The following is a 13180-nucleotide window of genomic DNA, read 5'->3' as shown; positions in this document are numbered from 1 at the left end:
GAGCAGTTCCGCTGCAAGGAGCTGCTGGGAGGAGAACAATTTGTGGGAGGGACGCAACAAATTAAATGGGGTTACAATGAAATGGCAGTCCTTGGTCGGGAAAATCCCGAGTCGCTCCGGTACATAGAACCGCCGGCCTTGGGAACGTACGGGATTTATTCCCTTGCTTTGCATACTTCGATGCATGTTTCTTCCACCAAAACAAATTTCGGGAGCTCGAAAACTCATTAAAAACCTTCTTTTCTAGGCTGATATTTCGTATTAAAATATTTCCAAGGCTTGGCGCTCATTGTTTTTTCTTTTTTATTTAAAATAACTATGAAAGTAATTCAGTCGTATTCGTTAATATTAAATCCATCAAAATTAGAAAAATTCGTAACATTTTTCAATCTGGTAGCTTGTTTTTGGTGAAATTGTCATTGTCCCCGCAAAAGTCAAGTGGCTAACGTCACACTAAATGGAACTACCTCCATTTTTTGTATCATGATTATGCCGATAAATGCGAAACCAGTTCTCAGAGTCCCATACGCCATACTCGCAGTTAAGAAAAGCAGCCGTCCCAGGCGCCGCAGTCTGGCACAACTTTGATCTGGATATATAAAAGGTTAAACTTTTACACATCCATAATCAACACCGTCATTCGCAATGTATGAACTGAATGTAGTGGGACAAATGACACATGACATCAACAATCTCTCCAATTGCAATGTGGAGCCAACGCCTCTAACACCCATGTTTTTTGGTTCAACCCTGTTGAAACTGCAATTCTCTGTGGACTTCCGTTAGAGGATATCGATGACAATTTTTGATTGATGTCACCAATTGTATGGGGCGCAGCACTGCTACAAGAAGAATATATCTGTCTAGAATGTCTATGTGCGCATATATATGTACATAATTTTGTTTTATTTTCGGCATAACATATATTTTGGTTTTATTTTTCTTTATGTGAAAAGTCGTATCTATGTATACATAGCTGTTTTTATTTCGAAATATGTATGTGTTGATTAGCGATGACCACTGAATCCCTTTGCCCGCGGTCGAAACATTATAGTAGGTGACGTACAACTTCCTAAAAGTAAAAATACTAACTGAACATAATATAAATTTCAGTAGCCTTGCCCTTTTCCGAGGAAACTGACTTGCATAATCGACCCGAAGTTTTTTTTTCTCATCGTTAACAGTACGCCACTGAACCACCAATTTTTGTTTACTACAAATCGGTTAAAATTTTTTGATTAGTTTAATCCTGATGTAAACAAAATCATCGTTCTTCAAGCACAGCCTTTGCTTGTGGAAATAATTTCAACTCCTCAAGCGATTTATTTGGATCAATTGCTGTCAAGTCGCTACGTGGCCAACTAGATATTAGGATCAATTTATTTTCTTCGATAAGATAGTTGTTAGCTGCTACAAAGTTTAGAATATCCTGGAATTTAAACTCAATCGTTCAATTTACTGCTATTAAGAAAATTGTAACTAGTTAACCTGCAAGGTATTGTGTTTGTAGAATCGACGTTCTAAAAACTCGCCAGATGGTATCAGAATGCGTATCGTGGATACATTGTCTTCAGCTGCTGATGGTTCCTTTGGTAATGATTGTTGAGCCTAAACGCAATTATTTATTTGTATTTGGGGTGTATGTTTAATAAAAACTACAGTTCGTCAATATCGACATACCACTAATCGTATGGATTCCCTTTTCGCTTCCTCTTCTGCCTTTTCCGATTCCAAACGCTTACGTTCTGCAGCTATTGCCGCCTCTTTCTGTCGTTTAGCAGCATCCTTCGCCATATCGGCTTCTAATGTCTCACGATAAGCCAAATCCTGTTCTGCTTTGACTTGATCCCGTTCTGCTCGTTCATCTTCTTCCCGTATTTCGTCCTTCAACTGTGCTTTGTACATTTCCACAGCATCCATGAGTCGCGATAGAAACGAATTCAAGTCAGAATTGCCTGTCCAATAATATAGGTTACAAATAAATACATTTGTGTGGATATATGTACATAAATCCCTCAGCTTCTCACCATCTACAACAGCTAGAACTTCACAAGACGACCTTCCAGAGAGCCGACTTTTGCCAATTATTAATATCGATGGTAGCTTATCTACTGGTTTTGTACTAATTGTCATGGATGCTGTATTGCTCACACAGGCAGTGACGGAAGATAGAAACCTATATTACAATTATTATCACAATATAAAAATTTTTTTTTAGAAATAAACTTTTTAACTGTGGAATTGTCTATTACTAACATATTTCTGTTGCTCTCAAATGTTAAGTCCCATCCATAGAGTATAAAATTTTGTGCAAAGGCTTCAATCGTTCTCTCATTTTTCATAACCTGATCACAGAATACGTTTGTGAGAATGCTATCGCCATGATGCAGGTAAATTGCAAGTAGTTTTCTCTAAGGTAATTCGAAGTTAAAGCAATAACGTAAGTTAAGTTTTAATAAAAAGATAATATTTATACATTTACCCCAAATTCACAAAAAATGGTATACATAGTATGTTAAATAACGTTTTCATAAACAATTGTAAGAGCTTTACATAAATAATTTATTTTCATGAATTTGGGGGTTATACTGTTACTTCTCGAGCTGGTTTGTGACAAGCTTCTCTAATTGCATCTTCTAAACTGCCAACATAGAAAACGGGATGTGGTTCTCCGAAACGTTCCCGATAATTGTCGAAAAACTCTATTGATCCACCACACTCGTTACCAATATTATTTGGAACTGCAATAATGACGCATTAATGTGATATTAACTCTTTACGAAGTTGCCTTCCGAAACGTATTCTTTTAACGATACTAGCGTTATGGAAGTCAAAAATATACTAAAGGTATATACTTAGGTGTCTGTATCGCGATGGAACAGGTTGTTCGTCTTGCAGTGTATCATAACCATCTTCATCATCTAAGCTATTGTCGTCATCAGTCTCGATGGTATTACTAAAATGTCAACAAATTATTATTACACAAACTTCCATTATATTTTGAAATACTGAGGCTAACTTGCTAGTATTAATATTATTTGCAATCCCAACGATGTCCATGTTTGTTTCATTAGCATTGCGAAATATGAAATTATGAGACAAACCAATGCTAGATTGCTTAAATAGAAGGGAAATTTTTTCGGGTGAAAAATACGCAAAAAAGCGAGATAAAACTAAGTACTATAAAGCATAGAACTTACGGCTAAAGTTAAGTTATCATCACAGTTTGAAGGCCAGCCTTCCCATTCCTGATTCCGTACTTTTATATTGCTGATATAGTAGACCTTAGTTTTTACTTCCAATATAGTATTGCTGCCCAAAAACGGCAATGTGATAGTTTTACCACTGGGCTGTTCCACTATGGTCAGCTTGAATGTATCACGTAATCGCTTTGCAATTTCTTCACTATAAACCATTAAAATAGAAAGGGTTAAATAATAGGATGATAATATAATGTACGCCTTACTTTTCTGTATCTAGGTAGCCTTCTTCAGTGAGGTTATGCAAAATTAAGTCGTTTTCTGGACCCAAATCTAAATTGCCTAGCTGAGTTGTTATTTTTCGAGCATCCTGCAACTTCGCTGGTGGCCAGCCTTGAATTGCTTGTCTGCAAATTGGTACATGTGTTTCTTCTGCTATTTTCAATTTCAGTTGTTCTGTAACGAAGGTAAATACATCAAATAGAGGTGATAAATTTGGTGGCCCAACCAGTTTTATGGGGAAACAACGATTATTGGTGTCGCGGCATAATTATAACCACATCATAAGCACTAATTAAATTTTCTTTTTCCGCCATATTCGCAAACCCTTGAGGTTTTAATTGTCGAACTGCTTACTTTTTCAGGTCCCCTATATTTTGTCTCAGGGGCGCTCTGATTCCATGAGTTACATTTGGGCAATTTAAAAGAGTTGTATTTATGTCAAATTTTAAGATTTGAGTTGTTTCCATTGTTGCTAATATAAAATTTGATTAAAGCATAGCACAGCGACCGTGTGAATTGTCTAAATTTGTATAATTCATTAGCAATTTTCCTTATACTTTTTTAGTAATTAAAAATTACTAGCTCTTTTAGATTAAAGCACCAATAACACTGTTAAACATTCGGCTGCGTATGTTCGAACTCAAACTGCACGAAATAGATACTGGCTTTCGAATTTCAAAATTGGACCTATTATATTATTTTTATACCCAGCTGTACTTATATACTTTGATTGGATAACGGTTGGTTGTACAGGTATAAAGGAATCGAGATAGATATAGACTTCCATATATCAAAATCATCAGTATCGAAAAAAAATTTGATTGAGCCATGTCCGTCCGTCCGTCCGTTAACACGATGACTTGAGTAAATATTGAGATATCTTCACCAAATTTGGTACACGAGCTTATCTGGACCCAGAATAGATTGGTATTGAAAATGAGCGAGATCGGATGATAACCACGCCCACTTTTTATATACATATATATAACATTTTGGAAAACACAAACAACCTGGTTATTTAGTAAATAATACACCTAGAATGTTGAAATTTAATGTGTGGACTGATATTGAGACTCTTGATAAAAAATGTTTAAACGGGCGTGGCACCGCCCACTTGTGATAAAATAAATTTTACAAACATTATTAATCATAAATCAAAAATCGTTAAACCTATCGTAACAAACTTCAGCAGAGAGGTTGCCTTTACTATAAGGAAGGTTTTGGGGAAAAATTTACGAAATCGGTTAAGGACCACGCTCACTTTTATATAAACGATTTTTAAAAGGGTCATGGACGAATAAAATAAGCTATATCTTTGCAAAAAAGAGCTTTATATCAATGGTATTTCATTTCCCAAGTGGATTTATAACAATACGCGCCGTTTTCTTATCCACCCAATAAAGCTCAATTAACTTACCGGGCAGATAAACTATTCCTCACTTTAAAGTCAACTTTAACTATTTTCATTTTCTCATCTGCCCTGTAAATTAAACCTTGCATTTGATGAAGATACGGCAACGTCACATGAAAACTGTAATACGTTCACATTAAAATCGTACTACTTTTTTTGTTGCTACTTTTAAGCATGACATGATATGCTTTAATTTAAACCTAAGAATAAATTTTAAAGGGCAGATGAGATGCCGGTACATTTTTCCGCACGGTAATTTAGAAAGAACTTGAGCAAACGAAAATTCACTTATAGGCAGAATAAAGTTAGCGCTAAAATTAAAGGCTTGATGAGAAAACGGCCCTAAATAGGGAAAACTGCAAAATTTAAAAAAATGGGCGTCACCGCCCCTTTTATGACTAAGTAATTTTCTGTTTCCGGAGCCATAACTCGAAGAAAAATTAGTTCAGAATAGAACCATATGTATATATATTATTGCGCAGCCTTGTGTCATCGTGCACTTTCATGTTCATTGGCAGCCCTGTCCTCTCACTTCTATTATTATCTTCTCATTCATTCTTTATATTCATTCTCTCTTTACTTTGTACTGAAATATTATTCCGAGCTTAAGTTATATCATTTTATGAAATGTAAATGAAGTCATTCGTTAAACTGAATTCAATAAAGTTGGTCATCCAAAACTGTTGTAGTGACAGTTCTCAGAAGTGGTCATGGACCTAAATCGGTTGACGGTTGTATACGTAAAAGAAATACTGCATAAACTGCAAATTAAGACAAGTGGCACAAAAACCGAGTTGGTCAGCAGATTACAAGAAGTAGACGAAACATTATTGACGCCAATGCTGGAGCCTTATATGCTAGTGGGTGCAGCGGTAACACAGGTAAGTAACGCAAATCTGAAGCAGAGTGAGCAGCAGTCCAGGGACGACGCTGTGGTCATGACGCAGCTGGAGGTGCAAGTTAGCGCGCTACGTGGAGCGATAGATACGCTAAGTGCACAGTTGCAGTCCATACGTCCAGGAGGATCAAGTGTTCTTGAACCAAATACAGGTAACTGCAGTGATTTGTATAGGGCAACGTGTGTTTCAGCGCCGCTCGTAGTCACACAGGCGCCAGTAGCGTTCGTGCCACAAGTAGCATCGGTGACAACGCCAGCGTCGACAGCATCGCCTGCGTCGTTTTTGGCGCCAATTGAACGGAATTTTCCACTTGCACCGCAATACTCGTATATGCCACAAACTTCACAGCAACCATACTTTTCGTACTCAACTTTTCCATATCCAATAACGCAGTCGCCGTATTCAACTGCGCAGTCAGCGTATCCAACAGCGCAGCAGCTAATTTCATCGTATTCAGGTACAAACGGGTCAAATGGATCGCATTTTGTGCATGATGCCATACAGCCGGTAATTTCAAATTCGACAGTGAGAGATAGATGCTCGCATGCGATGACAAACACATATACACATAAGCCGAGTGAAATAGCAGCGATTCTGCCAATTTTCAACCCTACCGACAATACATATTCGTCAATTCAGTTCATTGAGAGAGTTGAGCAGTTGAGAGAAATGTATCACTGGGACGATACATTCGTAATTCTTGCGGTTCTCAGTAGGTTGAGTGGTGTTGCAAAGCGATGGGCAGATGCTCAACCAGCATTAAGGAAATGGAGTGAGTTTGTGTCAGCATTTTTGACAGATTTCCCATACGTAAGTAATTCGGCTGATACCCATATTCGCATGATGAATACAACAATGAAAAAGAGTGAAACATTGATTGAGTATTATTATAATATGCTCGCTATAGGTCGTAGAGGGAACATTGATGACTGCTCAATAAGTAGATATATTATAAACGGATTAGCCGATAACAATTTGCGTAAAACATTGAATGTAATGAAGTTTTCAAAATGTGCAGATTTGTTGCAATCTCTTTTAAATTTATCTGCTAATGTAGAAGGTCGAAATGAAAGAATTTTAATGCAGCAGAGTTCGCATATTTTGGATGATATTAACAAAACAAACGTAGTTGGACCGATATGTTACAACAACAACAACAACAGGGCACATAGCTAAGAATTGTGCGAAGCAAAGAGCGAAGAGTGTAGCAAAACAGACTTCCTTAATTGTTATTTATGGGGTCTAAAAAATTAGCCGTGTTCTGCCCCTTTGTCTTATTTGAACTGTATAGATTCTTTCTTTTTATGTTTATATTGAGCAATCCATGGAAAATCTAAAATTTATGCCATTTTTTGAGAGGAAATATATTTATTAATTTTTAGTGGAAATATGTATATTATCGATTTCGTTAATTTTTCTCCGAAGCATTCCTTATAGTAAAGGCAACCCCTCTGCCGAATTTTGTTACGATAGGTTTAGCGATTTTTGATTTATGATTAATAATATTTGTAAAACTGATTGTATGACAAGGGGCGGTGCCACGCTCGTTAAAAAATTTTTTTTTTCAAATTTTTATCAAGAGTCTTAATATCAGTCCACACGTCAAATTTCAACATTCTAGGTGTATCATTTACTAAATAATCAGGTTTTTGTGTTTTCCAAAATGTTATATATTGTAACGAATTTAAGGAAATTCCGCTTATTCCAAACCTTCTGCTAACGTTCGAATCGCTAAACTGTTGAATAAATAACTCCAATATTCAATAATGCTTTAAAAGTACTTCACAATAACACTTATACTTCACAACCAATAGCGTGCTTAAATCAAAACTGATTGCTTATGCCTCAGCTTGCGCTGCTTTTATACTCTCGGTTTCCTCGTTCACCCATTTCTCCTAGGGTCTAGGAATTTCGTGAACTTCATGCTTGGTTACCAACCATATATAATAGAGTTTATTTATTTAGCAATTTAGCTACTTTTTAAATTATAAATTAAATGTAGTAATTCATTATTACATTTCAAATCTTAATCATAATTAACTTTAACAAAATCAATCACTTTTCCCTTAAATATGTACATATTAGATTCAGACTTTATTTCCATTGGCAATGAATTAAATAAGCTAGCTCCTTTATAAAACAAACTATTTTGTGCCGCACTTGATATTAGAGGTGGTCTTCTAAAATCAATATTGTTCCTAAGGGGATATGGTTGTATATCAGCTACATAGCATATCTCGGACGTTAAATATCTTGGTAAAATATTCACCCCTATTACGGTTGTCAATAGTGAGAAAATTAGTGTCGATGCTCATGAATTGGTATCGGCGTTGTCAACGTCGATAACTATTGATAGGTGTTGACGCTTTTTTGGTATTGGCTAAAACAATATTGAAGTTGTGTTGACGTGAGGCGACCCAAAGTTTGTCGACACAGGTTTGGGTGACGACAAGCGCGGCAATACAGAATTCAAATATTAAAAATTCAAAAAATAAGTTTTTTTATGATTTTTATGCTTCTTATTTAATAATTTTTTATTCAATTTCAGAAAATAGTCAAAATAACCAACAACAGTCAGTTTAGTAAAATTGTGGTAATGTTCTAGGGTAGCGGTCGACTGCTAAAACACGCCCAAAAAATTCAGGAGAGGTACCAAAAGACACGTATTGACCTCGATTTTAATAATCCGAAGTCTAAATATAAACATTTTACTTGCGTTAGGAAATATTTGCAAAAACAGTTGCAAGCTTTCAAGTGGTTCATTAAAAGGTTTTTGTGAAATTTTAAGGATTTTTTATTTCCGCCTTGAGACTATTAATACCGAGGTCAATTCGGGTATTTTGATACCCCTCCCGAATTTGATTAAGTTTTCCATTAGTGCACCACGCTCTGGGAGGTAGGGAGTTGCTAATGGTGTACTAAAGAGAAATCCAATCATCTACAATATATTCACTAAAGTTCGTAAACAAATTGTGCACTAATAGATTTCAGCAGTTATTTAGATCCACAAATTGTTCACTAAACAAAAAATTAACTCAATACAAATTGTAAATAAACAGCTGTCAAAAATATAGGGATCGTATTTTTATCGATATCACGTCGACATCAATACATTGCCTTAGTAAATACCAATTATGCATTGACGTGACATTGATGTTGATACGACGTGATGTCGACGACGACACGAAGTGATGGTTGACGTTGACAACCGTAATAGGGGTGATTATATTTAATTTTAAACATAAAGCATAGCGCGTTAAACATAACACGCTGATTTACAAACATCCATTTCAACGTTTCAAGAAGCTTTGAAATCGATATCATTACACTAATTTAAGAATAGATCTCATAGCTTTATTTTGGAGTTTTTGCATTCTATCTATACTTGACATTGTGCTTAAGAAAAGGATAGTGGAACAATATTCAAAATGTGGTTTAACGATCGTGTTGTAAATATTTATTGCAAACATAGTTGAAACTTGTTTCCGTATTCTTTTAACGAAATTAATCTTTTTAGCTATTTTTTTGCAAACATAATCTATATGCAGATTAAACTTAAGTTTGTCATCAATAATAACTCCTAGATACTTAATTTGGTCTACTCTCTCTATACATTCACAATTTATAGAAATATTTTTGTTGGATCTACCATTGATCAACATCCTTTTTGTCTTCTATACATTAAGTTTTAGTTTATTCATTTTTAAATAACTTTCAACTCTGATAATGTCTGCATTAAGTTTATCTATACACTCATCACCTGAATTAGCTGATATATATAATAACGTATCATCAGCGAACAAACATACATTTGAATTCTGCAAGACTTTTTCGATATCGTTAACGTTAAAATTATAAATAATAATGCACCTAATGTAGAGCCTTGTGGCACACCAAGGTTCACCGAAATAGTGTCGGATACACATTCTCCCTCCTTAGTCCGTTGATATCTACCAGTCAAATAGCTTTCAAACCATTGAAGCTCCGGCCCGGATATTCCGTATTGTTGCAGTTTTTTTTATTAATATTCCTCTATCCAAGGTTTCAAACGCTCTTTGAAAATCGAGAAATACTGCTGCTATTGTTTTTTTCTATCAACATGTGTTTTCCATCTGCAAATCACTATATTTATGAGTTATTCACAGCTATGTTTTTTTCTGAACCCAGATTGATATTCGGAGAATAACTCGATTCTTTCAAAATATTGCACCAGTTGCTCATGAACAATTGTTTCAATGATTCTACTTTCCACTATCAATGTGTTAATTGGTCGAAGATCTTCTGGCTTGATCACGTTCTTTACTTTCTCTATTGGAACAACTCTGGATTCTTTCCAATTTTCTGGGAAAATGCCTTTCGTGAATGATTCATTAATCAGCGCAACCATTATTGGTCCTACATATTCAAACGCCTGCAATAGTATAGGCGCTGAGAGACCATTAAAATCTTTCTTTTTATTCATACTTTGAATATAACTTTTGAGCTCGCTTAACGTTATTTTTCTGAATTGGAAACTGAAACTTTCATTTGGTGTTTGTGCCCAATTTACAAAAGGCATTGCTGGTATAGATTCATTAATAGCTTTAATGCTGCCCACAAAAAAATTGTTGATTCGCTATCTAGTACTTTTCAGTTACTACTGTTCCACTAAAGTTTACTTTTTGTATTTCTTTATAATCTTTTTTTAATATCTACCAATTTTTTTATTTTTTGTCACATTGACTTTTGATCTTTGCACTGCTAAATTTTTTTTCTCAATATATTTATTTTTCTCTATCCAATTTTAATGAGTATTCGTTCCTTACTTTTTTATATTCAGCCCAATCAGACAGATTCTTTGTCCATACAGCGCGTTTATAGCAATTAATTTTCTTGTATTTCACTTCACGTAATGATGTATTAAACCATTCACATCTGATTTCATTACTCTTTACGATTTTATTTTTTGACATTTTATGCAACGCATCTTTAATGTGTTCACTAAACATTTTTGCCTTTTGCTCGAAGTTATCGTACGAATGAATTTCGTTTACGTTATCCTAGCTGAAGAAGTTAGCAATTATTCTCTTACTAAATCTTATTATTTTTAGTGATACAATTTTATCCTCTTTTTTATGCTGGTTATTGTTGCTAACAATTTCTATACAAATCGTTTCGTGATCACTTATTTTATGTTACGTTACAACTTCTGCTTTTTCTATGAGCGCATTTGTAACAACATAATCAATTAGTATTGCTGATGTAGCAGAAATTCTCGTCGGGTCCGTAACTATTTGCTTAAAGGCGTTATCTTCGAATACTTGCTTTAGTTGCCTCTTATATGAAGAATTCTCCAGCCAATTAATATTAAAGTCACCAATCACTAGCACATCAGTCATGTTCGATAACTTTTCTATTTCAGTCTTAATGAAATCGCAAAACGCAGCTTCCGGTAAAAACCGTCTGTTAGGTGATTTATAGACCGTAGCAATACACACCTTTCTAGTTTGAGCTATATGCTTATATATATGTGAGTACTACGTCGGCTGATGAAGACATGCGTGTGTGAGTATGTGTCCGCTGCTTTGTATGCATGTGTGTAAATAATGATTGGTTTGTTTACGTACATACGAGTGGCTGCTTAGTATCGGCTTAGTGATGATAATATTCGTCACACTGCCCTCCACCTAAGTCTGATCAGACAAATCTCTCGATCTAACCGCTGCTAGCTTCTCCAAATGAACCACCCTTCTATTTCGTGGTTTCCCAATTGTTTGTATGCGGCAGATGGCATCACTGATCTTCTTCACAACTTTGTACAGGCCTTCCCAACTGCACCAAAATTTGGATGGAACACCTTTCCGCCGGTGAGGGTTGTATAGCAGTACCAAATCTCCCTCCTGGAAACCTTCCGAATTATTGTTCTTGTCGTAGCTGTGTTTCATCCTACAACTCATTATCCTGGACCGTTCCCTCACATTCTGTTGAGTGGCCAATGAACTACTTCGCATAGCTTCATCTTGACGGATTAATTTTGCATCAGTACCGTCTTGACGGTTCACAACAGAAGTGCGCCCTGGCCTGAAACCACCCTTCTTTCTTGGAAATTCTTTCCGTCGTTTTAGTGCGTCCATATGGGTTTGTCAATGCCAGTGTTTCTCTCGCAGGTATCTTTGATTTTGCTTTGTTTGGCCCATTCGTCCGATCAACCTTTGCCCGATCTACTGCCTTCGACTTTGGTGGTCTTTGTCGAATCGCCTCCACCAGCACTCGTTAATTGCTGAACCCTTTCTCCAAACTGAAGTTGAGTGATATATCCTGGTTCTTATAGCGCATATTCCTTCTTTGCATGTCGATCCTGATGCCACGGTCAACTAAGAAGTCCAATCTCCGCCACAACGAATTTGTGTAGAACCGTGACTTTTCCAATTATGACTTCACTTATCACTTCTCCCTAGACTTGGTTATACTCGCCAGTGACCGTACGCAACCTTGCTCCAGGTAATGGCTTTACTCTCCTGTTGACCAAACCAGATCGGATTAAAGAATGAGATGCGCCCGTATCTACAGTCAGTACACGCTCCTTGCCATTCACATTTCCTTTGACGGAAAGACTGCTCGATTTTCTTCCAATTTGCGAGATAGATATCACAGGACATTCAATAGCTGGAGCTAGCTCTCGACCTTTACATCTGACTCGCTCTTGCTTATCTCCTCCAGCATTGCGTTTACGACCAGCCAAGTTGGAACTACCAGGACCGGTGCTGCAATGACGTGCAATGTGACCAGGCTTCCCGCATTTGAAGCATTTGATTACTCTATTACTCCGCTTTTGCGATCCTTTCAGCGCCCCGAATATTGTGTTCACCCAGTCTGGCCTTTCTACTTCCACACGGCGTGCTTTGAAAACTGGCTTACATAGAAGCGATGCTGTTTCCTGAATCAAGGCATGTGACATCGTTTCGGTGAATGTAGGCTTGGGGTTTGTGTATTACGCTCGCTTCGTTTCGATATCCCGTATTCGATTAATAAAGCTCTGGATTTTTACCCTCTCGGTGTATTCCACGGGTGCGTCCGCATTTGCGAGATGAGCCAATCTTTCAACATCCGGGGCAAACTCCTGCAAACTCTCATTCGCTTTTTGGTAACGGTTTTCAACTTAATTCGGTATATCTGTTTTCTATGCTCGCTTCCATAACGTCTCTCGACAGCAGCCATCAATGCTTCATAACTGTTCCGTTCGTACTCTGGAATAGTCTGTAAGATTTCCGCTGCAGGCCCTTTCAATGCCACGAACAGTGCAGCAACTTTATCTTCCGCATTCCAGTTGTTCACTGCTGACGTCTTCTCAAACTGTAGCTTAAAGACCTGGCAAGGAACAGAACCGTCAAAGGATGACGTTTTTACTT

At 36.6% G+C, this 13180-nt stretch overlaps 1 protein-coding gene across 2 annotated transcripts in view; it reads right to left on the bottom strand.

Moving 5' to 3' along the window:
• Window positions 1–898: 898 nt before the first annotated feature.
• The window catches only part of casp (Fas associated factor casp), a 100915-nt gene continuing 88633 nt past the window's right edge, over window positions 899–13180 (bottom strand). For both annotated transcript variants that reach the window (XM_067777034.1, XM_067777035.1), the window contains exons 5-14: window positions 3467–3656; window positions 3201–3405; window positions 3020–3117; window positions 2856–2956; window positions 2596–2741; window positions 2257–2411; window positions 2028–2176; window positions 1681–1955; window positions 1489–1608; window positions 899–1429 (exon numbers count right to left, since the gene is read on the bottom strand). In XM_067777034.1, the coding sequence (XP_067633135.1) occupies window positions 1265–1429; window positions 1489–1608; window positions 1681–1955; window positions 2028–2176; window positions 2257–2411; window positions 2596–2741; window positions 2856–2956; window positions 3020–3117; window positions 3201–3405; window positions 3467–3656 (1604 nt within the window). In that variant the 3' untranslated portion in view covers window positions 899–1264. The remainder of the gene's footprint in view (window positions 1430–1488; window positions 1609–1680; window positions 1956–2027; window positions 2177–2256; window positions 2412–2595; window positions 2742–2855; window positions 2957–3019; window positions 3118–3200; window positions 3406–3466; window positions 3657–13180) is intronic.

The sequence above is a fragment of the Eurosta solidaginis genome, chromosome 3 (assembly GCF_040869045.1).
Source record: "Eurosta solidaginis isolate ZX-2024a chromosome 3, ASM4086904v1, whole genome shotgun sequence".
In the NCBI taxonomy this organism is placed as follows: Eukaryota; Metazoa; Arthropoda; class Insecta; order Diptera; family Tephritidae; genus Eurosta; species Eurosta solidaginis.
Note: the sequence above shows the minus strand (reverse complement) of the source record. Positions and strands in the feature narration are given on the sequence as shown.